The 26,566-nt window shown below is 49.3% G+C and overlaps 1 protein-coding gene across 1 annotated transcript; it reads right to left on the bottom strand.

The window, feature by feature from the left end:
- Window positions 1-448: 448 nt before the first annotated feature.
- TNFAIP2 (TNF alpha induced protein 2) lies at window positions 449-18,733 on the bottom strand. The gene is given in 13 exon segments (XM_083838891.1): window positions 449-2,168; window positions 2,674-2,795; window positions 3,396-3,551; window positions 4,306-4,310; window positions 4,313-4,427; window positions 5,810-5,933; window positions 6,120-6,218; window positions 6,306-6,406; window positions 6,884-7,009; window positions 8,281-8,395; window positions 9,872-10,499; window positions 12,639-12,990; window positions 18,067-18,733. Coding segments are annotated over 13 exon segments (2,367 nt in total). The 5' UTR covers window positions 18,349-18,733; the 3' UTR covers window positions 449-2,026.
- Window positions 18,734-26,566: the final 7,833 nt, after the last annotated feature.

Raw genomic sequence — 26,566 nt, 5'->3', positions numbered from 1 at the left:
CTTAGTTGAATTTTTTTTTAAAGGCCAATGTAATCACTTGTATGATGCGTTTCTCTAGGCCCTCAACAGTTCTCTAAATCAAAATGTAATTATTTATAGCAATAACATGACCTTTCACTAATTGGGAAAGAAAATGTTGCACAATGGGTGACAGTTGTCATGAGTGCTCAGCACTGTTAGAAGTTACTTTGGCATTGGCTTTAAGTTATAGCTGGGATAGGTGTTTAAGTAATGTGTAATAAACTTTGAGATTGTTGTGTACCACAACAGAAGGTCCGACAGCAGACTGAAACCCAAGTGCTGTTTTAAATGATATATAAATAGCAAGTGCTAAGAGAGCAGACGTGGGCCAGCAATGCCAGCTGGGGCCAAACTCTGTCTTTCCTAAAGTCTCATGCCAACAGGAGGAGAAACAGAAATAGAGGAAGCAGAAAGGACAAGACACATCTCAAATACAAATCTTTTTATTATTCAACATTGAGACCGTGGCAGCGCCTCAGGGCTGATGTTTTGGACCTTGTTGTACCAGCTACCACAGACGCAGCACATATGGCAGTCCTGGCTCCAGAGAGTAAGGAGAGACAGGCTACGGGACCAACAGGCACCACAGACACGGGGTGCCCCTGCCCTCCCGACCTGGCAGCAGCAGGTGATGCTCACTGGAGCAGGCTGGGAGCAGTGGAAGAGCTGGCCCTTTGGAGGAGTATGTAGCTCTATATGAGGCAACACGGTAAACAACAGCCAGAGACAGAATAAGTGAGTCACTCTCCTAGCGTATTTGAATACTGTTTAAATATAAACATTGCAAATGCATATCTCTAACTGAGAAAAAAATAAAATTGGTTGCAAAAATACACCAATGGTATACTGTATATGCATATAAATACATTGCATGGTTTGCACGGTCATTATGTGTCTTCCTTCCAGACTGACTTTCTACAGGCTGATACAGAAGTTGAAATAAAGAAAAACAGAAGGGAAAGGTCTTCAATGAAACACATGTTGTTTTGGCAAGTGATTCATTTCCCCCCAAAAAACGGGCTGTAAAAACAGCGCGTAGTTTCACAATGGACACACTTGTGTTTGCACATCTAACCTACCCTACAGCAAGAGGGGAAAGAGCAAGCGAGCGCATGGTGATGCAGATGGGGACCTCAAGACATTTTGATGGCATTCGAGTCCAGATCCACCACCCACTCAAAGCTCACAATGTTAATAGGGTCTGGAAAAGTCCTTTCCTCCATAGGGAGGGCTAAAGCAATATCTGAAGTGCCTTACTAGAAGGTGGGACTCAGCCTACAAGTTCTACTGCAATGCAGTTTGATCCCAAGCCTCTGTTAGGGGGGTGCCACCCCAGCGGAGATGTGCTGGATGGGGCCACTGGGTGGCTGCCAGAGGGTTCAGGTGCTCCCACCTCATGGAGGTGAACGAAGCCCGGGCCAGACTGCTGCTGTGGGGGCAGCTGGGGCTCCTGGGACTGGTTTGGAAACCCCAATGCTGCCAGGTAACACGGCTCCATGGGGCCAACCCAAACCTCTGGGGGTGCTGCAGCATGGTGGGACATCAGGAATCACAGACTGGGGGGAAGTGTGCTCTCTTGGGGCTTTTCCAACATCTCTGCATTTTAGCTTCAAATTTCATTTCCTTCCCTTTCTTTAGCAGACAAGAAGCTACATAGGAGGCGCCTGCTCAGTACGGGAAGTCAGCGACGTGGCCTTCACGGCGCCCGGTGAGGTAGGCAGAGGTCAGAGCACCAGGGCAGCGTCTGGGCAGAGAACGTGGTGACACCAAGGAGACCTCAGAGAATGTCCGTGGCTGGTGCGAGGAGCATCCCTGTTTTTTTTGGGGCACTTTTCCTTCCATGGCCATGCATGGTGGATGGTGTTTCCCATGGAGACGCTGAGCACCAGACCAGGACAAAGTACTTGCCGTAGGAGAAGGCGGCGCCGTGCAGAGCACTGCTGCAAGGGGCAGTGCCTGGCTTTGCCCACAGCTCGGCACACGGGGTGCTGAGGGGTGCCCCGGCCTAGGACAGGTTTATGCTGGAGAAGAGCGGGTTGCTGGGTGGTGTGGACACCGTGCTGTCTGCCAAGTAGCCCAGGATGCTTCTGAGTTCTCCACGTGATAAATTGGCCTTGATATACAGGAAAGCTTCCAGGTGCCTTCTGCTGTGGAAGAGAAACAGGCAGGTGTCATCTCTGCAGCTCTGCACCAGGATGCAGCCCCAGCCCACGGTCGGGCCCCCCTGGATGATGGCAGCTTGGATCCTACATGGGACCCAGCACCACCAGGGAGGTTTGGGAAATCTCCAAGGTAAAGGAGAAAATCACGCCAGAATTTGGAATATATAAATAGGCCTTTTTTAATAGATTACTTTTATGTCTGATGGCACTGGGGTGGCCACAACCTGGCAGCAGCCTCCCACCCACTCTGCCCTGGGCAAGTTAAGGTTTTTGTAATTTCGGGCAAGGGATATCTAGGGAAAATGCAGTTCAGGCTAGGTTGAAAGGAGATGTATCCAGCTAACCAGGCACCATTTACCTGGATTATTTATCTGATAGGGGTCGATACAACCTGCGGAACATCAGCCTCACCCACGCTAACATTTGGCTGCTTCATGGCTCAATCAAAATTCCATGTGCACATCTGCAAATCTGTTTCAGCTTCTCTTACCGGATATCTGGGTATGCCGTGGCAAGCGTCGCAACTTCAATTTTAATAGCGCCTATATCCTGAAGCCGGATGATTTCAGCCAGTTTGGGGAGTGCCGAATTCAGCCAGGTGGCTTGAGACCCCTGCAGAGAGGGAAGCGGTCAGCAGTGCATGGCCGATGGCAGACCCCAGCCCAGACCACCCCACCGTGCCCCCCGGTGAGCTGTGAGCAGCCTTGCCTCTAACTCCTCCAGGAACTGCCCAAATCCCTGCAAATGCAGAGATGTGAAAGGAGGGAGGTGACCCCAGAGGACGCAGAAGGGTGTTTCGGCCATGCAGAAATTTGGCTGTGAAAGCCTGAGCATCTCTTGGTGGGAGCCCTTGTGCACCAGACCCCCCCCCTGCCAGCCCCCGCCTCACCCGATGGCAGGGGAGTGAGGGAAATCAGACTCCACGCAAGCCGTACTGCAGCCAGAGAAGCTCAGTGTTTAGCTCAATCTTTAGACCCTGTTGATATAAGTCTTCAAAAGGAAACCATTGCTTGCAGTACAAAGGAGGGTGAAATCAGCGTTCTCCATCTGGGAAGGGCAGGCTGGCACTTGGAAAGCTCTCCCTGCCTCAGGTCTTTCCAGAACACTAAGCTGCACTGGAAAGGCTGACAAGGGGCCGCAGGAAGGGCATGCTCCTGTTTCTCAGCGTGCCCGTGCTCTGTGCTGGCACAGAGGCAGCGAGTGCTCACGTACATTTTTGGTGCAGAAGTCTTCCAGTTCGGCAGCGTTCTTGGAGATGCTCTGGGCCAGGTTTTGCTGTTGCGCTGCACTTTTCAGGCTGACCTTCCTCTTCAGCAGCCTCACGATGTAATCTCTCACCAAGCGGACATGGATCTTCTCAACGATGACCTGTTGGGAAGGAGAGGAGGCATCAGCCATCTGTCTTTTGCTTGGGGACACAACAAACCGTGTGTGTGGATGGGGGACAAACATCTTGGGTGCTACCAAGCATGCCCCACCACGTGCCTGCTGCTGCTCGCACCCGAGGAGCCGTGCTGGCTGCCAACCTCCCCGCAGCCTGCAACGCCACATCCTAGATGCTGAGAATCCATTCGTACTTAAACTAATGAGGTGTGGGAATTTCCAAGTGTTCCTTCCTTCTGGGAAGAGTTCAATGCTTATAAAAGGTCTCTGTGTGTTGGAGAAGAGAGAGCAGTGCTACAGAGAAACAGGAATTCACCCTGCTCCTCCTGTTCCTCTCTCGAATAAAGAAAACATCATAATTTTTTTAAACTACTAAAAAGACAAAGGCAGGAAATAAAATATTTTTTTATATGGTGATGTTTCATATATACTCCAGCAGCACTGAGCACGTGGTTGTGGCTCTCACTTCTTTGGGATCTGCCCCATCTCCTCCAGTTCTCGGGGCGATCAAGGGAGCCAGGAGACAACACTGCACATCACAGCAGGGCTGATAAACAAAGCCCACCCATGACCAAAGCCATATTTTGGGTGGTCCCTAGAGCTGGCGCTTCCTCCATCAGCCCTGTGCTGCTGATGCTGTGGCAGCTTGCCAGATCATGGCAGGTCAGAGCAGCTTGAATCACAGGCGAAGCCCAGCCTCGGCACCCCAGAACCCCTCCGCTTGTTCTCTTTGACTTACATTGTAAAAGGGTCCTTCAGGGTCCGTAACTCTGAAATGTGGTTGCTGGCGGTTTTAATGATCTCGTTCATAATTTTATTGCTGCAGTCCCACTTGTTTTCTGTAAACTTCTTATAAATTGGCTGAAAAAAAAGAAGGAAAATCTGCTTAGTTTCTATGCACATATATATTTAGCATTCCTATATGTACAGCATCCTATATAGTGACAGTGAGGTGTGTGGTCCTGTTCAGGGAAGTGTACAGATGACCGATGGGGAGAGGGGTGGAGGGGCTCTGTTGGGTCTGTGCCCACTTCTTGGTTCCTCATGATGAAGGAGACAGAGGGCTTGAGGGGCTTGCATCAAAGATGCTTTTTTTGTTTCCATATTTTCAGTGTATTGTCCATCACATCTTGGCTGATGAGAGAATGACGGCATCATCAGGGAAGGAAAGATGAATTGTTAAGAGACGTTTTCAATCATATGTTGGCCAGAGTAAATCAATATGAAAATAGAGGCTCTGTCAGATAGCTTTCAAAAAGCAGGAGAGATTGTGGCTGACATTCCTGGCTGTTGTGCCTTCCCCTCCACCACACTTGCTTAATTTACAAAGCAGAACAGAACAGAAAAAAGAACAGAAAAGAACAGAAGAGGAAAGGAAAGGAAAAAAGGAAAAAAAAGAGAGAAGAAGAGAGAAGAGAGAGAAAGAGAAAAGAGAGAAAAGAGAGAAGAGAGAAAGAGAAAAGAGAGAAAAGGAGAAAAGAGAAGAGAAAAGAGAAAAGAGAGAAAAGAGAAGAGAAAAGAGAAAAGAGAGAAAAGAGAAGAGAAAAGAGAAAAGAGAGAAAAAAGAGAGAAAAGAGAAAAGAGAAAAGAGAAGAGAGAAGAGAGAAAGAGAGAAGAGAGAAGAGAGAGAGAGAGAAGAGAGAAGAGAGAAGAGAGAAGAGAGAAGAGAGAAGAGAGAAGAGAGAAGAGAGAAGAGAGAAGAGAGAAGAGAGAAGAGAGAAGAGAGAAGAGAGAAGAGAGAAGAGAGAAGAGAGAAGAGAGAAGAGAGAAGAGAGAAGAGAGAAGAGAGAAGAGAGAAGAGAGAAGAGAGAAGAGAGAAGAGAGAAAAGAGAAAAGAGAAAAGAGAAAAGAGAAAAGAAACCAAAAGTGCTTTTCAGGACACCTTTATGGAGAAGCCAAAAGCTGTGCAATTGCAGTTCATGTCACCATTTGTGCTTGCTTCCTACCGCCTGCAGTGTAAACACGTGCAGGTTCAGACTCCCCCCTCTGCAGCACTTATCTCGGATGTGGTCAGCACTTTTCGTTTCCCTGCGCCCAGGCATGCCTGTGTGCTTTGCCTCGAGGACCTGCTCGTGGAGAGGTCACGATGGGTTTTCTGGCAGCAGCCCAAGTCAGGAGTGACACTGAGGTGTGACCTGGCCCAGAGCCCTTCTGAACTTCACTGTGTCTGAGTCACAAATTCAGATGGCACAGGGACATGTCACCGTTTCCCACCCAGTGAAACCAACCCGCTGGTGCCATACCTTCAGCTGGACAAACAGCTGCTGAAGCAGGACGTCATAGCCGCTGGTCTCGATGTCCCCGAGGGTGCTCAGGATCCTGTCTTTGTTGTCGTCCTTTTCTGCCATGTTTTTCTCTGCATAGTCTCTGAAAGGAAACATCGTCAAGGTCAGAACTTGTCCCCAAAAGAGAGAGGGGGAGAAGTTTGGAGGTCCCCAAGCCTTCCCCTGATGGCAGACAGACCTTCCTCTTTGGGGAAGACCTGACGTGTCTCACTATAGACCCTTACTATAGACCCTATTGCCCGCTGCTGGCAGAGGAAGGAACCCTTACCTGAAATTCCCGCAGTTGTTAATGTTTGCAATCAGAATCGGCCTGTAGTGTCTGTGCTTCTTGCCTTTCTCCTTAAAGTCTTCAAAAGCGTCCTTGTAGCTGGAGGGGAGATGGGAAGAGAGGCGGATGAGTGGCTGCAGCAGGCTGCCCTGGAAGCACGCACTGCCCGCCAGAGCCTTACCGCACCTTCTCAGGAGGGCAGCCAGCTCCCTCGACAGGCGAAGCGACAGCTCGTCACCCAGCGCCGCGCTGATCTCCTTGGCTCGCTTATGGCCATTATAGATGCTCTAGTAAAAAGAAAAAAAAAAAAAAAAGAAAAAAACCCCTGGTTTTAAGCGCTGCTTGATCCAAAAAGGCCAGGTTCTCTGGTTAAAAAGCCAGCAACTCCTTCTTTGTATTCTTTTGATTTTTGTTCGGTCAAAAGAATAAAGCGGCCACCTCTCCACTTTCAGATGAGGTGGAGAAGAAAGGAGCATTATAGACACAGCAAGCCTATAAAGTTGCTGAGAAAGTGGGAAAAGGCTTTTTTTCTTGCCTTTTTTTTTTCCCCTTTTTTTGCTGAATATGAGCAGGATTGTCCTCAGCACCTGCTGGACCATGACCCTACCAGAGCATGGGTTTTGGCTCCCTTGTGCCACCCGCTTCTGCTACAGCCCTACACATGGGACTTGGCCTTTTGGCTTCCTGAACTAACTATAGCTGGTCTCAAGTCTTAAATACATGAAGGATGCTATTGTTTATTTTTAAACATGTATCTGCAGTACCTGGATTACAAATATTGCTAGTAGTTCACTCTGAAAATGCCCGTTTAGTTTCTCTGGCTCTTTGTCTTCTTTCCATCTTTCGATTTCCTTTTCTAAACATTTGTTCAGCGAATTTTTGATGGTCGCCTGTAGGAAACAAAGAGCAACAGCATTCACCACAAAGCGTCTGTAACGTCTGCTGCCTTCCGCTGGTGCAGCTCTCCTCACCCACCTAGCCTTTGTCTGGCTCGGCAGACTTTGTCCTCTTCCCTGGCTGAGAAATAAAGGCTCTTTGTTACGAGACACCTCACACACCACTTCACAGCAGCAAGGACAACTCCCTCACAGCATCCACCTATTCAGTAGGGAGTGGAATATTCCAGGGAAGGAACTGGAGGCGCCAAGATCAGGACCCACCACCTCGATACGCCAGCAGTGACGTCTGGGGCGGGGGGACGGTAGCGGGGTGTAGGGAGGTCACAGGCACCTCCACACGCTGGAGCCCCGAGTCCCTGAGCCACGTGTTGTTGGCGTGTAACACTCAGTACTACCCGCGCTAGGGCCGTTTTGCAATCCTTTGTCATAAGCACTTCTGACGTCTTATGAGCTCTGGCGTGAATCAGGACGTTCCCAGCTTTTCCCTGCCCCGACCCGCCTCGGTGCGCGCTGTGCAGCAAGGCGTTTGAGATGGTCGGCACAGGGGCTGGCGTACGTCTCTGCTCTCTGCCCTCTTCGTGCACCTCGCGGCCCATCTGCAAGCCATCACGGACTGCAGCTAAACCTGGAACTTATCTACTCATTTTCCAGGAACTCCAGCCCAAAGTGCCAAAAGCACTGAGCTATGGGAGGGCTGTGAAAGTTGCTGCTTGTGTCTGTTAAGGCAAGAGTCATCCAAAAATCAGAGCATCTGTAATTTCCCGCAGATCACATGGTTCTCCGTCAAAGAGGCAGGCTTTTCAAGACCAGATCTGTGTGCTTTGTGCTCACCCAAGGTCTGGCACTGCTGCAGGGACCAGACTAAGGCTGAAAGCATCACCTGCGAGTGGGAGCGTAAGCTCCTCCTTCTGGGGATTTAACACGCAACTGGAAAGTTACCCGTTAAGATCTGTAGTTGGACTTTTTCCCACCTTCCTTACACCAGTTTTGCAAGAGCAGAGTGGTAATTTTGTGCTGGCTCCCAGGGCAGAGGGCTGGGCTAACCAGAAGGCAGCAGGAAGTTTGCTCTGCATGTCCCAACCAGCAGCAGGCCCACCTGTCCTACAAGGAGCAACAAAAGCTTTCCTGCTTTTGTGTCTCTCTTGAAGGATGTGTGGCTTACATGGATGGCTGGGAAGGGAGCATTCAGGACAAGTCAGAGCTCCTCCAAGGAGTCATGCTGGAGCGGTACAGGGCTGAGGAGGGACTGAGCAGATTCTCACCTCTTCACTCTCAAGGTATTTCCTTTCAAGCTCTTTGCTCAGGCTTGATGGCAAAAGGCTTCCAAGCTTAACTTTTTCCAGCTCCTCTGCTAAAACAGGATCTTTCCTCATATCTCTGGAATGAAAAAGCCAAACAATCACATTTTGCAAGGTCAGTGTAATTCAAGACAGCTGTTGATGCAAATCACTAACACTCCTTGAAGCCATCAGTGGGAAACCAGATGTAGATGTGCACAACCCTTAGTGCAGGCCGCTGCGCTGATGGGGATGGGGTCCCAAAGCTGCAGGAGGGACTAGCCCTGGCATACGGCCTCTTGCCATCGATACAGCAAGGCGATCTGATGAAGAGCTGGTGTTTCATGGCTGGTTTGTGGGAGCGGAGCAGGATGTTCAATGCCTCCTGTTATTTCCCTGCCACGTACCGGCTGAGCCAGGTGATGCTGAGCAGCTCCGGAGGGACACGGTGGCACGGAGCCACCCGGCAGGGACCTGCCAGCCTGGGGACCTGCTGCAGAGCTCGACGGTGAGCATCGCCTGGTTCCCACGTTAGCGTTAGGCCCAACTCCACGTGAGTATGTTGCTGTGCTTCCCACACGAGGGCTGCTTATGATATGATGCTGGAATCTCAGACCTGTTTTTTATGCAGCCAGGCCCTTCCCTTTTTCTCCCTGTTCCCTGTGCTCCTGCTCATGAAGAGAACACCCTGCCAAGCGGCTGCTGCCCTGGCCAGCACCATCCCCACCGCCCGGCTGCACTGCTTTTGCTGGGTCCTGCTCCTCACAGCTGCTGATTTCCAAACATGCAGTAGTTCAGGCTGCATGCCCTGACCTAGAGCACAGCAGCAGCTGTGGAAAGCTTCCAGGATCAACAGTGACTCATTATATTCCGTCAAGAGGAGAACCAAGAAAAGAGGTGAAGGTGGAATAGTTTTAGTCTAGCAGAAGAAACACTGCTTGAAAATTTCCTGTTTTTCACCTAAGAAATGAGAACCCTCAATTCCCCATCCAGTACAATAAGCCACAAGAGGGAATATTTTCAGTTTTATAACATACAGGGCTTGTGAGGCTGAAGAGTGACCCTTGGCTCATGATGTGCTCTCACAGGTCTCCTAACTCAGAGGAGATCACAGACTGTGGGCAATGCCTAGGCAACACCCTCCATGCCCAGGATAATTGCATCCCAGGCTGTTCCATTTACTGGCTGCCCTCTGCTCCAGCAGGCCAGAAGGCTGGAGTTCCCAAATTTTCCAAGAATTAGTTCAAGCCTGCAACTGGAGTAGAGAACAGGGCAACGGACCTGCCCAGTTTATGCCTCAAGTGAAGTCCTAAATATCTGTGTAGACGTGTTGCCTAGAGGCCTGTGGGGCATAATGAGACTGGTTACAGACCAGCAGCCCTGTGGAATTGCCTTCAGGCTGTCCTGGCCAGGTGGTGTAAATCAGCACAATGCTAGTGACACCAAAACCTAGCCATGGATCAGACTGCAGTCACAGTGACAACAATACATAAATCCAGCAAATCTCTGGTTTGGCAGCCAGGGAGCCTGGTGGTCTCCAGTACTAAACACGTGTAAAAGCAAAAGTGTCACTTACTTTGGGTAAATGTTGTGCACCCATGAGAGGAGAAGGTAGACATCCTTGTCTTCCAGCTGGGACTCAGCAGCTTTCTTTGCCTCGGAGGCAAAATGGTGGTGATAGAGTTCTGCATATGTACCGAACACGTTAAACTCAGGGGGATAAAGCTGTCTAATGCATTTTGCAACTACGGTCAAATCTTCTTTCATCGTCTTCCCCATGTGCAGGAGGTTTTGGCCAACTGAAGAGAGGTTCTCAGTTCTGGGAGTATGACTTGTGTCTTTCATTCGAGTCTCTACTGACTCCTTCACTGTAGCCATCCAAAGCTCTTTCCATTTTCTGGGTCTAAATTGCACATTTTGGTCAGGCGAATTCTCTGACAGGCAATTCTGATCTTCTTTCTCCTGTTCTTTCAGTACCTCTACTGCTTGCTGCAGCAGTTCTGGGTTTGTTCTTGCTAGAAGTACAGAGTCTTTCAAGATGCTGAAGACTTTGTGTTTCAGGATTTCGCTGATGGACTCGATGTCTTGTTGCCTGGTGCTTAGTCCCTCCTCGCTTTTGCTAGATATGCTCTTCTCCAGGGCAATCAGAAGTAGGGCAGCATCACAAAGCTTGTGCTTTTCAAGGAGATCCATGATTTGTTTGACTAAGGAAAAAAGAACACCCTTCCTTTACCCAATGGCAAAAAATTAAATTTCTACTTTGTACAAAAAGATGGCTCTGGAACACTATTTTTAAAACAGTTTTATTTCTATAATTCTAGCTCTTAGGTTCCTTTACCACAGAGAAAATCTATTTATTTAAAGATCAGATTATTCTATTCTGCCACTGAATGTTATAATGCTGATTCCTGTGCTAACCATGATTTTTTCCAAATTTAGAATTGTGGGGGTTTTTTTTTGTTTGTTTGTTTTTATCTGTTTGTGTTTGTTATCCCTTTGCTTGGGTTGCCAAGCAAGGCTCTGAGAGTCTTTTGAGTTTTTTTAATAGCCCTGAAGATATTTTACAGGTTTCCCAAGAAAGAATAAGAAATGGGGAGAACAAGATGTATATATGTAAATATATAATTGTTCCTTGGAGAGGAGCTGATGGAGAGGAAGAGTCTCAAAGGAACACGACCTGGCACTAGAGATGCTACCTGCATTTTTTCCTTTTCTGCACAACACGGTTGGTCAGCACATGGACTGGATGTGTAGACCAAGGGACTGTTGTGGTCTGGGACCAAAGCAAGGAAAGCAGGGCAAAACAGCTACAAGGACTGGCATATGGGTGTCTAATCCTGAAAGGAAAGTCAAATTCCTTAGGGTTTTCTAAGTGCAATTTTGCCACAGAAGTCTGTTTTGTTGGGTTATAAGTGGAGAAATAGCTGGTTAGCACTGACAAACTCTGCAGTATAATGTTGCAGTTGTGAGCACAGATTAAAAATTAGCCTTATCTTCTTTAGTTATATTCCTGACATCCACCCAGTTCCTCCCCTTAATCAATATGACTTTAAGTAAGGAGCATGGCTTTAGAAAAAATGTAGATGGAAAGACGTAGCTGAATAAGAAGTGCTAGAGGAAATACCACGTGGGTTTTCCAGAAATAGGCTGGCACGATCTGACCTGTGAAATTTTTTGGATGACATATTTAGTGGGCAAAATAAGCACAATTGAGATATCCTATCTGAGCTACAGCCACTTACTTGATGTGGTGCAATCTGGGAAATTATTAAACTGAGGAAGTTGTATCCCAAAATAAGTTCTGTTAGGTGTGTAAGGTTTGTATTAAAAACTTTGGGTGGAGAAAGCTTACATTATTCATGAACCTCATTTCAATTAGAGCACAAAAGCTGGGAGTGCCCTATTGACATCTGCTGATTGCACAAAGGTCAGAGACATTACTGAAACTGAGGGCTTGGTGCATGATACAGGAACAACGGGATAACTTCAGCAGTGAATGGGCTGAAGCTTAATAGCACAAGGTTTAAGATACAAATCTAATAGAACAAAAGTTACTTAGCAACAAATAGGATTTTCTGCTGCAAGCTGCATGTGCATCAGCTTGAAATGGAGGAGGAAGAGAGTTGCCTGAAGAATTTAAGTAAATTGCTGCTATGAGATAATGGTGAAATGTCAGACCCGATCCCAGGATGTATCTGGTGAGGATTTTCCATAAAGGACGGAAAAATGGGAATGTGTTGTACCAAGCATTGGTCAGCTGGAGCATTTTCTGCAATTCTGAATGATTTATTTCAAAAGAAATTGGAAATGGGGCAGTGCAGAGCTAAGACCAAAGCTATGAAGGGCCTGTTTCCAGTAAGCTATGCTCATTTAGCTGAACGAGTTCAAGGCTGAGAAGGAAAACCACCAGTTATGGAAAACAGCTGACACATGAAGAAATAGATATGAATTAACATGGAAAAGGTTTGCCTAGATATGAGGTAATTTGCTCTAAAACAGTGAGACTTTGGAAGAACCCCTCCAGTAAAGGAGGTAGGACTAAAACATTGACTTCAATGACTCATTTTAAGGTGCAGGTGGCTCAGTTTACGGAGCAGGTAATGTGACACATCACCTGAGCTAGCAGGTGAGGTTGGAAGTGCCAAGTTCTTTGCTGTCCTGGGTTTCTCTGAGCAGGTATTTCCTGACTCTCTAACCACCCTGCAGGGCTGGAGCCTGGGCCTGGGGGACTTGCACGCTTAGATACCACCCCGGGAAGACACACAGCAGCTGCTCGCTGCTGTCCTGGGGAAAAAGAGATTTCACAGGGTGGTTGGTGGTGGGGAGGCAGGGTGAGCACTTACTGCTGGGTGTCCTGGTCTTTATCATCTTCTTAAATGCAGTTGTAAACATTCCCTTGATTCCTTTCTTCCCCTTCTCCAGACTGTCCCCAGCAGAGGTGCAGCTCCCGGTGCTCGTGATGGAAGATGCCCGCGAAGTTCTGCCGGCTGCCTCTGGCCTTTCACTCATCTTCTCCTGGTTCCTGGACCAGATCTCGTCTCCAGAGGGTCCAGGACAGGCAGGGACTTGCTCAGCTACTGATGTTGCAGGGTTTTCCAGCTGCCCATTTACCTTGATGCAACCTGCTGATCCATTGCGTATTCCAATGGGACCACTTTGGAAAAAAGGTAACATTTTCATCATTTTCCTTCTAGCCTGCAAATTTCAGAAAGAACTGGTCAGATTATAACAGTTTGCATAAAAAACTACCATGTCAAGATGTATTCCCATCAAGAGAAAAGATTTTCTGGGCTGTGTGGTGGAACGGGACCCGTGTCTTGTGCTTGTTCGAAGCAACTCAACCCCCTCTTACATTTATACAGGAATGGGATCAATTTCAGCCTTTCTCAGGGCCTGTTTGTGCTGGTCCCTGCTCATCTGGCTGCAGGTCTGTTTGTGGAAGCCCCCATGTAGCTACTTGCACACGGAGTTTGCAAGTACAGCATGAAAATGATATGAAGCCTACCAAGCGTGGTACACAGCTGCCTTTGCTGGGGAATTAGTCCTCCTGTGCCAAACTTCTGCTGGTTTAACACTTTTCCCACTTAAGTAAGTAAGAAAATTCTTAGCTTTCCTGAGAAGCCTTTTCCCTGAGAAGCTGTCCAAGAGTTCAGAAGTGTCGGGGTCATGAAAAAACACAGTATGTGAAAAAACATGGGAAGAACAACAGCAAGGTGAAAGTAAAGTAACGCCTCCTGATATGAGCATAACTAGGATTATTATTGTAAGCCCCAAAATCCCAGCCAGAAGTATGGTTTCAACACTCCGCCTGCCGCCCCCAGCCCTACAGCGACAGATGCAAGCTCAGGGATGCCTCCAGGCCCTTCAAACCCGCTCTCTGTCTGTGTGATCTCATACTCAGAATGCTCTCGGGGTGACTACAGCGTCCCAAAACGGTGCAACTTCAGCACAACTTGTTGGGTTTCTCCAGACGCCTGGGAGCGATTCTGTCCCATCTGTTATGTGGAAGCGTGGAGGTGCAGCACGAGCCGTGGCTTGTGCGGAAAGAAATTGTGGTGGCGGTCAGTTTCTGACACTAGGGACTAATGAGTTTGGACTTTTTCCACAGCTGTTACATGAAGCTAGTGCCAGTGAAATGAAAGACCAGAGCAGCCCTCTCCCAGCTGAGGGGGAAGAGGAACGTGACACAGGGTCGGGGTGGCTGAGCCTGGTGTAAGCCCGCTCTCCTGCCACAGTCCTGCTCCAGCACCAAGATCCTGGGTGCTCCTGCACTGCAAATAATTTAGCGACAGATGCATCTGTTATTGTAACAGTGTCTTCTAAATACTTATATTTCATTACTTTATTTACCTCTAACATTTAGTATGCTGCTCTAGATTTGTTTACATCACGGTTAAATTATAACAAGATTTATTATTATTAGCATTGATTATGAATAAATACAGTGACTGAGAGTCTCCAGCCCACATTCCAACAATGCTTTTTCTAAGTGGCTTTCTGGGAAACCAGAGCAATTCTGCATGAAGAAACGTCAGGCAAATTTTGGCTTACACTTACTGAGTAATGGCAGAGGAATTGGGATGTAAATACAGGGAAAAAAAGTGACTTCAGTTTTAAGGCCACAATGGGGTGATCTTAAAATTCTCTCACAGTCACAGGGATTCTATTTAAGTGTTCGGGACTTTTCTAATTCTTGTAAGGCTATTTTCCTAGCCTGCATTTCCCAATACCACGCTGTGTTTAGATTCATCCTGCCAAATTCCTTCCTTCCTGTTTGTGCAAGCACAAAAATCAACTGAGCCCTTATTATTCCAGACAAAGCACTTTTTGTTTTTCTAAACAAATGAAGTACCTCTCCCTTTCGTATAGCAGAAGGTGACATTCAGGGAGCAGTCACTTCTGCCTTTTGTTTTGATGAATGATGATCATAAAAATGGATTTCAGGATGGTTTTGCTGCTTCTTGGATACAAAGAGGAATGCCATTTGTCTTAGAAAACCACATAAATGAGAGTACACATAAAAGAGTCTTTTGGAGGAAAGATCAAGCTTGTTAAGAGCTTGGTTTTTAATGGCCAGCAGAACTTTTTCCCATTAGGGCTCTGCAGGGGCTGGGCATGGGGACGTGGTGATGCTCGGAGCGAGGCGGGTGGCTCGGTGCGTGCCGTGGTGGCACATTGCTGCTCCCAGTCCCACAGCCGAATTAGGAAAAAGATAAAACAGCTCCAGTGTGTTCAGCCAGGGGCTGCGCATTGGCACTGAGAGAACTGCTGGCAATATTTGCATCTCAGGGTGTGCTTTTTCCACTTGAGCTAATGAATGCTTGAGCTAAGCATCTGAGGAAGGCTGTAAATGCAATAGCACTAAGATTTGTCCATCTTGAGTGCTTGTCCAGAGTTTATCAGTTTGCTGCTGCTGCTGTTTTACACATCCTTCTATCTGTTGCTCCTTGCACTCCTCCAGCAGCATCCTCCCTGGGCCACCACAGCAGACCACACCGTGGGCTCGGCCGTGGCTCAGGTGGCCGAGGCTGCTCTTGCACCCTTACATTCTGCTCGCAAACCAAAGCCTGGCAAAACCGCAGCCGTCTCCTAATCATTTTAGCAGCTAGTACTTTGGGAAGTGCTGAATCATTTTCTAGGCACAATGCTCATAATTGTGTCTTGGGAAATTTAATGGTTTAAGATCCTGTCTCTACATAGATCCCAACTCGTCATTACTGTTAATTTACTATTAATAGATTTTATCATCATCATCATCATTATTGTTCTGTAGCAATATGGTTTGAGGCAGGAGAGTTTCCAGCACCAGTTATCTCTGACACAGCGTATTCAGCTTTACAATTCCTAACCAGAAGATCAGCACAGCCTGCGCAGCATCCTGTGCTACCGCAGGTCAAGGGTGGGCAGCAAGGGCCAGCGAGATGAGCAGGTGCCAAGGCAGCACCCGGAGCAGTGCTACGAAGCACAAGGACAAAATCTGGACTCTGGGCACAACGGGTTCCCATTTTCTCATTTCCATCCTCAAACTAAACAGCCTCTGCAGAAGCCCTGCACTTTGGATGAGTTCGTTGGCGAGAGGCGGCTCACGGCAGGCCAGCAGAGATCTGCTAATTAACGCCATTCCAAAATCTTTGCTGATCTCTTTCTCAACTGCTTTTTTCCTGAGCTGCTGCCATATGAACAGGCATCTGTTTGGATTTTTAGTCCTTTCCTGTCTGCTGACGTTCTCGGTCAGAGGGATTTATGTCTGGTTTCAGTGGAAAGCCCCACTCTCCCGCAGCCTCTCCAAAGTTATTTAGCAGAGTTTGTTCTGTGTTTCCATCAGCCGATCCTTCCCTCCCCTGCTCCCCCTGGAAGTGGGATCGCTGCTGCCTACACAAGAAAGTCGCAGCAGACCAGACCTTCCCTTGCAGTGTGGCAGCTGGGTGGCTGCTGGGGTGTTCTCAGACTGTGCAGTGACACCTAAACAAGCTGCCAAAAAATCAAAGCAAAGAGTCTACTGAGTCGTCAGCCCCAGTCTTTGCAAATTGGGAGGAATTTTTTTTTCACCCATTTTTGTTGGCTGTATTGATACTGAACAGAGACACTGTAAAGCTGGGGGCTTCCACTTGGTTTTGCCTGGGAAATCACCACCTGTAGGTGAGCCAGGACACCAATGTCCCCGGGGAGCTGGGGGTGACAAGGGACCCAGGAAACTAGAGGTACAGCAGTGGCAGACCAGACAGAGAGTTGCAGGGCATCAAACCTGGCGTGAGGTGCCTTAAACTGCCTTTAAACCATCGCCTGTCCTGGGAGCAGCACAGGGAGAGCCACACGGAGCTACTCAGGCACTTTTAGAGGAGGGTTTGGGTTCCAGAAAGTGTAATCTGCTCCTTTTACTTCTCACTTCAAATGCCAGCAGTATAATTTTAAACTGCTGCGGCTGAAAGACAAACCAGCTGCTGCTGTCCAGGATTTTGTTTTCATATTGCTATTCCTGAAGCCAAATCCTGCACCCACACTTGGATCTTGCCAGGTTTGCTGGTAGAGATAAACAGACCAAGAGGACACACAAAGTCTCCAGGGCCAGACCGACAGCTCCTGGAACACCCCCTGTTACCATCATTTTCTAACTCTTTGGCTTTCCAGACCTCTTTTTACAAAAAGAGCCACTGAAGCATTAGCAAAACCAAACCCAGTTTCTCCAAAGGGCTCTGCCTGTTTCATCCCCTGCATCAGAAGTGGCAAACCCCAAAGTCCCTTGGCTGGGGCAGGCAGTTGGATACTTTGGAGAACGACTGTTTCTTCATGTTTTTGGCTCTGAACTTGGGTGTGATGGCAAGGGACCGTGCCTTCTAGTTCAGCCACATGCTCCAGTCACAGAAAGCCTCGTCCTCACTTCGCAGCAGCCCGAGGAAGTCCTACACTAAGTGCGCCGAGGATCCTAGCCCTGAGGTTGAACCCAGCCTTCACCTCGGGGCTGGGGCAGTGATGTGGGGCGGCTGCCCAAGGAAAAAAGGGAATTTCAGGCTGGCTCTTCAGTGCCCAGGGGAAAGGTGGGTCCTAAGGGCACTGGCACTTCCCTCACTTGCACTTCTAGTCCCAAAGCTGCAAGCACGGCCATGCAGAAGTGTGCCAACTTGGCACATCACCCCAGCAGGGAGCAGGGCACGAGGGCTGCCTGGGACCAAACACAGTCCAGACACCGAAAAGGATTTTTCCAGTGCAGTTGGGGCGAATAAATCATAATCCAATCGTTTTCCTGTGATATGGGAGGAAACCACATCCTTCTAAAAAGAAAGGAACGCAGGAGGGGTGGGAAGTCCCTTGCTGAATATGGAGCCTGGTGCCTGATCGGGGTCGAGGATGCTTTGGTGCCCAAGATCCATGTCTGGATTTTGGGGAGAGGAGGTTAAAAGGAGTCACTGCTTGCTGCCTGTGTTCATGGCCTGAAGACTGGAGATGAGCAACAGAAATCGGACCCAGCTGTCAGGACACAATCACCAGACACGCAGTCCTGCGCTCCCCAGCCCCGGGATGCATCTGGAGCTGCCGCCCTCGCTGGGACAGCGGCGTGACTTTATCCCCGTTCTGGCCATCACGAGATGGGGCCGAAACCTGTAACCTCGTCGAGGAACCCCCCCCCTTCAGCACCTTCCACTCACCCCTCCCCCTGCCCCAGGCACAAACCAGAGCCCGTGCGCCCGCCAGCCCCGCACGGAGCGAGGCAGGAGGGGGGGAGCGGGGGCGGCCCCGCGGGGGAAGGAGGCACGGGGGGCCCCGAGGACTTACTCTGCTGCGGCTCCCGGGCACCACGGCGAGGACGACGAGGGCGGCGGTGGCGCTGGCTGCGGAGCCCCGGGGCAGCCCGGCTATAAGGGGAGGGCGCGGAGGCGGAGACCCGGCCTCGCAGGGAGCCCCGAGCCGGGGAAACTCCGCCCGCAGCCTCCGCTCCCCAAGCGGGCTCGGGCCAAAGGGAAACGAGAAATCCCCTCGGCTGGGGAAGAAGTCCCCGCCGGGGGAGCCAGCCGGCCGGCCAGGAAAGGCGGTCGGTGGTGATGGCACCTGTCCCATGTCGGGACCGTGTAACGTCGCATCCCGACGGAACGGGGCACCGGGGCTGTAAATGTGTCGTGGCTGGTCCCCAGCTCAGCGTTAGGAATGGAGCAGGCAGGTTACTCCGAAATCCCTGCTCCCGCAGCAGGGCATCGCCCTGGGTGGGCTGGCAGGATGAGGTGCTCAGGGGAGCGCACAGCTGGGCACATCGGGACCTGCATCACGCGCACGGCAAAGTGCCTCCTGCCCGGGACACCAACTCCTGAGATCCTTCGGTGTGGTGGGGCAAGTCCCTGCAGGGACAGGGTAGGTTTAGATTAGATATAAGGAAGGAATTCTTCACTCAGAGGGTGAAGGCACAGGCTGCCCAGAGAAGCTGTGGATGCCCCATCCCTGGAGGTGCTCAAGGCCAGGCTGGATGGGGCTGGGGGCAACCTGGGCTGGTGGGAGGTGTCCCTGCCCATGGCAGGGGGGTGTAATCAGATGATCTTTCAGGTCCCTTTCAACCCAAACCATTCTATGATTCTATGAATGGGAGATGCGGACCTCCTTCCACACCCCGCCTGTATCTGCTGCTTGCAGAAGAGACATCTGCTTTCCTGGTTTTTCTTCCTGATTTCATAGGAGCCCACATCCCTGGCCATGGAGGTGTGGTGAGCCTGTTGCTCTGGGAAAACGTGTATGCTGCCATAGCTGGGGGGTGGCTGTGGGGAGTCACTGCAGATGATCCAGAAAGCCCATGCTGTCCCCCACCTCAACGTGGAGCATCTTCTACATCCACCTAGGGGAGATCTTGGCTGAAGCAGCTGCCCTGCAGGTAGCAAATCAAAATATAGGCCTCTTGCAGAGGCTGATCTCACTGCTGGATTACTGATGTCACCTCCCTCCTCTCCTGGGAAGCTGCTGTGGGGCAGCCAGCAGACTCAGCACCTGGTTACTGCACCTGGGATGATTTCTGGTTTATGTACAGCTGTGGTCTAATGCAAAGTGCCAAAAACGGCACAGAGACTTAAAGCTGAGTGTGAGCCATGAGCTTGCATGGTGTTGCTGGAGCTCTCCCCTCGGTCCCAGCAGCCTGGCTGCTGACACCCACACTCAGTTTCAGGGGGGTAAAGGGGGGACAACTACGGAAACCCAGTGTGGGGGCATACCCTGGTGGAAGATGTAGCTGAGGACTGACGTTTGTGCTGGAAGGAAGCTCTGGGCTGAGCGGGCATGGTGTCAAACAACAGATGCTTCTCCTGGTCTGTGCCACTTTGGCAGCCCACCCTCTGGGGCTGCTGCCTTCACCTCTGCGACTGCCTCCCCTAAACAAGCGCAGCAACAGGGAAAGAAAATCCACCCCCACGATATCCACCAAAACAGGAAGCAGAAGCAGGGGGCACACTCAGACCCATGATCTCCGGTCACTGGGAAACACTGATTCATCTCAGGGCAGCCTGTGGGCTGCGCTGGCCAGAGGGATCGATCCCCTCTGAGGGGAACTGCCTGAGCCTGGGTTACCTGCCTGACGGTCTGTGGCATTGTCATGGGACCAAAACATAGGCTTGCATGTCAGATTGAAAATCGTGGGAAAGATGAAACGGTGCAAAATTTGGTCCTGAAGAGCAGTGACTTTGCGTGTGTGATGGCAATGTGCTGTTACAGCTGGTTTTCAGGGCAGCACGGTGCAGCTGGAGGCAAGCTTGGTGCTGCATCTGCTGACCTTTTTGTGCAGGAGGCCAGAGGATGTGGTTCCTGAGGGTTGCACACACCCCTGGCTCGGGGCACGGCCGTGCAGGTGGTGCTCCTGGCTGTCTGCAGGCAGAGGATGCTCTTCTGGACACAGCAGAACCCCAGGGCTGCGTTGCTTTCCCTGCCCTTGGTTGTGTGATCTTTGCAGGACACATAGGTGTCTGTCCCCAGTTACGCAGCAGATTTGCAGTGGAGACCCAGTGACACGTCTCAGGCCTGCTAAAACCTCTCTTTAAATATTCGGGGGCATCCTTCTGGCTCAGAAGCTTCACTACTGGCTTCTGAGACCTGTGTCTCACCCCCAGCTTAACACAGGAGACTCCTGCAGCGAGCAACACGGGACAGACCAAGGGAGTCTGATGCTCAGCTTGCGTTAGCAAATGTAGCTGCTGCAAATCTGCAGGCACCCTTGGTTTTCTTGGATAAATGTCTGTACAGAACAATTTATGTGAGCTACAAAGTAGATTCACATCATGGGGTCTGTTGCTGGGCCTCATCTTTCGCTACTGTAAATTAACTTCAGTGGGGCCAGGGTAATTCTGCCAGCATGCAGGGGAACGGGAAGCATCTTGTAATTGGGCCTTAAATTAACAACTTAGAGCTTAGGTGTCATCCTTCAGATGCTGCATTTACCTGAAACAAATCTATCACTTCAAACCCCTGCTGATCAGCAGGATCATTGCATTGCTTGTCTGTGTAGTCTGCTTCCCGAGACAGGCATCTTGTATTGATGTATATGAAGTAGTGTAATGGCTAACCAAGTTATACCAGGCTGCACATATTTTGGTACTGCATGGAAATTTTTATGTGTTCTGTAACTACTACTCAGAATGCATTGCATAGGGCTACACTTTCTGTATTTATAGTTTATGCTGTTGAAGAAGTTATCTTAAGTCTGTGGTTTTGAGAATTCCTGGCTTTTGCAGTCTCTTCATTAATATGCATGACAAATTTCTCAGCTGTAACCTATTCTTAAAAGCAAGAGGTGCTTCAGAGATTTGTAATTTCATTTTCCAGTTGCTTCCACAAGTTTGAACACTGAACTCACATGGGATCATTCACCTCTTCCCTGTTGAGCATTAAAGCCTTTCTTACTAGCAATCATAACACCCAAATTTAGATGGGCAGAAGACTGCAAAAGGGATGTCTCTACCAAAAAAAAATAAAAAATGCTGTGAATCCTTTGCACTAGAGAATGAATAATTTGTTCTGCCTATGAAAATGAAGAGAATATAAACAAGAAGTACTGATAAGGACATTATTCTGAAGAGAAATTTGAATTTCCTCTTTCTGCATGCTGGAAAGCCAATATCCTTCTGTGCCAGCTAAAGGTGTGTCAAGAAGCAGATCATTACAAGGGTAATAGTTTTCTTACTGGAACATGTTAATTCAATGCACTTAGACAATGAATGGTATTGGAGAGTTTTGTTCAAGCTTGTTTTAATTACTTTTATTACCATACAGGGAAACTATTAATTTCCCTTTGGGATTTCCCATCAGCTGAGCTAATTTGTCCCAAGTAAATCCAGCTGTGCACACTTCAATATTAAGGTAGCAAGAGGGCTGGATATGGGTGGGTGGCAGTGGTTCTGTGGGTGAATAGGCATCACCTGGGTGAGTCAGAAATACCTCTTCTGGTTCTGCTCCCTCTGGGATATTTTGATAGAAGTGGTGCATGTGCAGATGGGATTAACAGGAGAGAATTTGCGATGCTTGTTAAACTGTGGTGTGAAAGGCCAGGAGATCACACTGGCCGTATCTATCCAGCTCAGTTCAGGAGTTCATATGGCTTGGGATCAGCAAAGGGCTGAAAGTCTGAATTCTGAAGACTTGCCCAGATCTGGAGCCCCAGCTCCTTGCCCTGAGTGGAGGGACATGGAGGGTCAGCAAGCTCTGGAGGTGCTTTTTGGCTCCAAAGGCGGTGTCTGGTCAACATCTGAGGCAAAGCAGCTGGTAAGCAGAGGGAGGTCTGGAGGAGATTGTTCCAGCTCTGAAGACTGATGCGTATTTTAACTTAGACCACTCAGATCATAAAAGGATTGTTTGGATGATGTGCTCACCAAAATATGTTGCTTCTGATTGATTGGAGTGCCTTTCTCTCCAGTACTGATGACTGCAAGTAATGGAAACGAGCTCTTTTTCTCCATCAGCAACCAAGCTCAGAAGATCTGCAGTGATATGCCCAAATACCACTTGGAGCACAGGGATGGTGAGATTGTGAGGGCAGGAAAAGAGCAAAGGAACTGAGAGGTGAGGGTAACAAAGCAGGTTGTCTCAGGCTACTAACTGCTGTGAGAAAATGTTCTGTGGTAGGCGATGACGCTTCCTGTAAAAGACATAAGCATTGGTAAGCAAAGACAGTGGGCCCAGGACTTTTCCTCCCAGACAAATACATGAGGTCACTGGGATGAAGTTTTCCTTCCTCTTGTGCTTCCTCTGTGTGTCAGTGAACTGAGATCCTCCTTGGCTGCAGTATCTGGACATCTAGATGTCCCAGGGGCCAGCTTCCATGAGTGGAGAGTACCTCCAGGTGGGGAGAGTCCTGCTTCAGCACCAGCCCAAAGACTTTCAGGCTGACAAGACTGGTGTTTCCAGCCAGTTTGGGACACTGTCTAACCATGGCAGCTGTGGGAAAGGGTTTTGCACAGCAAGCAGAAGTCAGCAGTAAGTTCACTTCAGTATTCAGAGAAACATCTGGTTTTTGGATTGAGCTCAAAATTGGTATTTTTTGATAATTAAGTATAACACTCCTTCTCTTTCAAAATTATCACAGAAACACACTAAGGGGTGGGCTCCTGCTACCTTTGAAGCTTGCTTGTGGCCTTCTCTGAAGAACTCCTTGTGGGGGTTATATTTTGCGGTAGGCAAGAAGCAGACTCTTCCCTTACAGCTCTAATAGCTCAGTCTGAACTTAAAGGAGACTGTCAAGTTGGCTAATTCCAGTAAAAACATCTTACTATTAGAAGGTAACACCTGAATGTTAAAAAATAAATAAAAGTAGTTCTGAAGTATTGAAGGACTACGATTTGGCAGCTACAGAGGTGTGACCCCCTTTTGAGAACTTTGTTACTGCTGACACAAGCCACAAGTTGGTAGTGCTGCCATCTCCAGCCATGTTTGAATTGAACCAGCTGTACAGAGCTTTCCTGATTTTGGTTTCTACTGGCACCAAAAATTCTACATGTCTGAGTCATGGACCAGGAATTCAAATCTGACAGGAATGCCCTAAATCTTTGTTGAAGGAGGGGCTTACATGCCGTGTGGTCTGCATCCCCACCCTGATATTTCTGCTCGAGGAGCGGTCTGTAGCTGAGGCCGGTGACACCTTGGCCGTGATATTTCTGGCAGGGGAGGCATCTGCGTCTGAGGCTGCCCCGGGACCTTCCCCAATGTCTGTGGGGGGCAGGTGTGCATTTCTGGGGTTGTCCTGCCTCCCTGCCCTGACTGGGGGCTGCAGGAGGGGTCCGTGCCTGAGGTTTCAGGGCCCAGCTGTCCCTGACATGCTCACAGCACACAGCAGTGTGCTGGAGCAGGGCCTGCTCGCCGTGACATCCCTGCCAGCCGCACATTCGCTGTCCGTGTCCCCTCGGCCTGGGACAAATGCAAATCCCCGTGCAAGGAGCCGCTCTCAGACCGGCTGGCACCCTTAACGCACGCGCTGTGGTGACCTGGTGAGCAGCAGCGGGCAGGGAGGAAGGGTGTAGCTCCTTCCCTTCACCGGCGTGAAGGCTGAAGGAAACTGGAAGTGCCTTTCCCTGTTGTGGAAGCCCAGTCATCTCCGCACAGAAAGGGAACACGTGTTTCCTGCTGCCCAGTGCCACTCAGGGGATGCATGGCACACTGTGGGGCACAGCCGCAGGTTCATGTCTGCGATGGGCTCAGCGAGGCGCTTGCAGGAGCCCAGGGTCACCTCTGCTGGTACCACCGACAAGGTGGGACACACTGCTGCTTTGGGGAAGCCTCAGGTCCTCTGAGAGAAAAGCACTATGTTTTTTATCACCCCATTTTTAATGTACTCCAGCACTTCCTACCCCACAGTTCTTTATTTTTACCTAGCTCGCACTTCCTCCTTTATGTCACACTGCTTCTCTATCGACACCTTCCGAATGCCCACGGTGAACACGGGCAGCAGCATAACACACAGCGATCTCTGCAGATGGTGTGTGTGCTTGCAAGATGCACGTTGTTTTTCTCACCAGCAGTGCCAAAACCCCTCTGCAGCAGCCAGAGCTCCTTCAGCCATGCCAGCGGAGCTGCTCGAGTACCTGCTGCCGGCGGCTGTGGGGGAAATGCTTCCACTCGTGTTGAAATTTGTCCTCACAAGCACTCAGCCCCTTGCTCTTCCCCGGATGCTGAGGGCTGTGCCTAATTTTAGGTTGGAGACTGGACACTGATCCCAAAGGTCACTGGGTGGCACCGCATCCTGCCTGGCCGTTCCGGTGGTGGCAGCGCCGTGTCTGGGCCTGGTAGGACTGAGCAGGGTGCCCCCAGCCCAGCTGCCTGTCCTCCCCATCGCTTGCTGCCTTGGGTCCTCTTTTTGCACAAAGTCACCCCGAGGGGGAAAGTACAGGGGGGGAAACATGTGAGAAACTGCAAGAGCAGTACCTCTTTTTGAGGTCTCGAAGGGAAGACACCAAGGAGTTCTTCTGTTTTAAGCTTCCTGTCGCGTCCCCAAAGCTTGCCCGTTTCTATTCCCAGGCGCTCTCCTGCTGGGATCTCCTCTCATGTCCAAGCCAATTCAGGCTTGGCCAGTGGCACAGAGGGAAGTTTCCGGGGGAAATCCAAATGGCTGTGAGGACTCAGCAGCTGGCATTTCAAACCCTCTGAGTCAGTGAGGAATAAATCCTGCACTGTTGAAATTGGCAGTTTTTGCTATCCAGTTTACTGGCAGAAAGGCTCTTCATCTCTTCATAAATACAGGCATATTCCTGAGTGAGGTCTGCACATCTCCTGAGGACTGAAATTCCCGACTTTTCAAAAAATACTCCTGTTTCCTCAGCAAACATCTGAAGAACACTGCTAGATCTTCAGATTGATAATGGTTTTCTTCACCCCCATGTACCCGGAGGAGCCCGTGCTGCTGCGGTGGGTAGGGTGCTTTGTGCATATTTGCTCTCGTGGGAGTTGTCCCAGCAGTGCAGAGGCCAGGCCTGGATCTTTCCTAAACCACCTTGGCACTGGCTGGGGTTGTCATAGTACTTCTAACACTCCCCAGTGCAATAAAATTAGCAAATATTAGAGAAGGATAAGGAAAATAATATTCCAATGCCTATGCAAGAGCAGTATTTTGGATGCAATATTGAGGTGTATCCTCCATGTACGCACTTTTAACTCTTTCAGACTTCTGTCTGCACTATGAAGAAGCAGCTTCACTTATGGGAGCTTAATAGGGCTGTTACTTATAGTGTTAGAAACTTTTTTTTTAATTTTATTTTATTTTTACTATGGAAAAGAATATTCCTTAGAGGATTCTGCTCAGTACCTCCCATGCAAGCATTTTCCCAGAAACAGAGCTGTAAAAGCAACAATGCAGTTCATTTTTTCGTGTCATGACTAAAACAATGGAATTTGAATCTATATACTGTGGCCCAAGGCTAACTGATTGTGGTGAAATAGCAGCTGTCATTTGTAATGGGTTGCAAATAACTCTGGCAAACTGAATGAAATTGCTGTGAGTTTTTCTGCCTATCTGTAAACAGTTTTGTTAACTCAAGATTTTCTCCTGCTATAGTTTAATAGAGCAAAACTAGGCACCTATTCAAGTATTCTGGCCCTGTTGTGAGCAAAACAAGTTTTTTGTTTTTGTTTAATTACTCTGCTCAAGAAACACAACCTTGAGTTGTTTCAGTATTTAATCATTCATAAAAGGCATTTACATGGAAATCAGGAACACCAGAACTGAGGGTCAGGGCCAAAAGCTGAGAGTTCAGATTCAAGGCGGGGAGGCAAGCAGCAGCCCCCTTCCCCTGAAACACCATGGTAGGACTGTGCAGTGTGGGCTGCTGGGTGGGGGCTATGTCACCACGGTAGTGAATAAATGAGACAAAGTAACTTGGTTTTAAAAAAAAAAAAAAGAGATTTCTTTTTCCCAAGTAAAACAGAGCTGCAGGGATGTAATGCCACCAGGCTGTGCATCCAGTTGTAGGACCGGGGTAGCCACAGGCTTCCAAATCTGTAGGAGCTATTGCTACTTGATGGAGCTTGCTGGGAAAAAAAAAGTACTTCTTATTGCAGACAAATCGAGCCTGGCCCTTGGACTGTTCCTGCTCCCCGTGCGTCTCGCTGAAGGCAGCACACACATCATCCCGGGGACGGTCTTTGTTTTGCAGGGTGACTAACGGCTGCTTAGCAAGAGCACCGCGTGGATTCAGCCTTGAGATCACCGAGGGAAGGAGGCATCGAGGGCTTTTGCTCGTGCTTTGAAGGGCCCAAGGCCTGTTGGTTTGAAGGGCTCTCCAGATGAAAGCACGTGTAAGGTGTTCTTGCACTGTACTCAGGGAAG

Source organism: Anser anser (genome assembly GCF_964211835.1).
Source record: "Anser anser genome assembly, chromosome: 5".
Taxonomy (NCBI): Eukaryota; Metazoa; Chordata; class Aves; order Anseriformes; family Anatidae; genus Anser; species Anser anser.
This window is presented reverse-complemented; position numbering and strand designations above follow the sequence as displayed.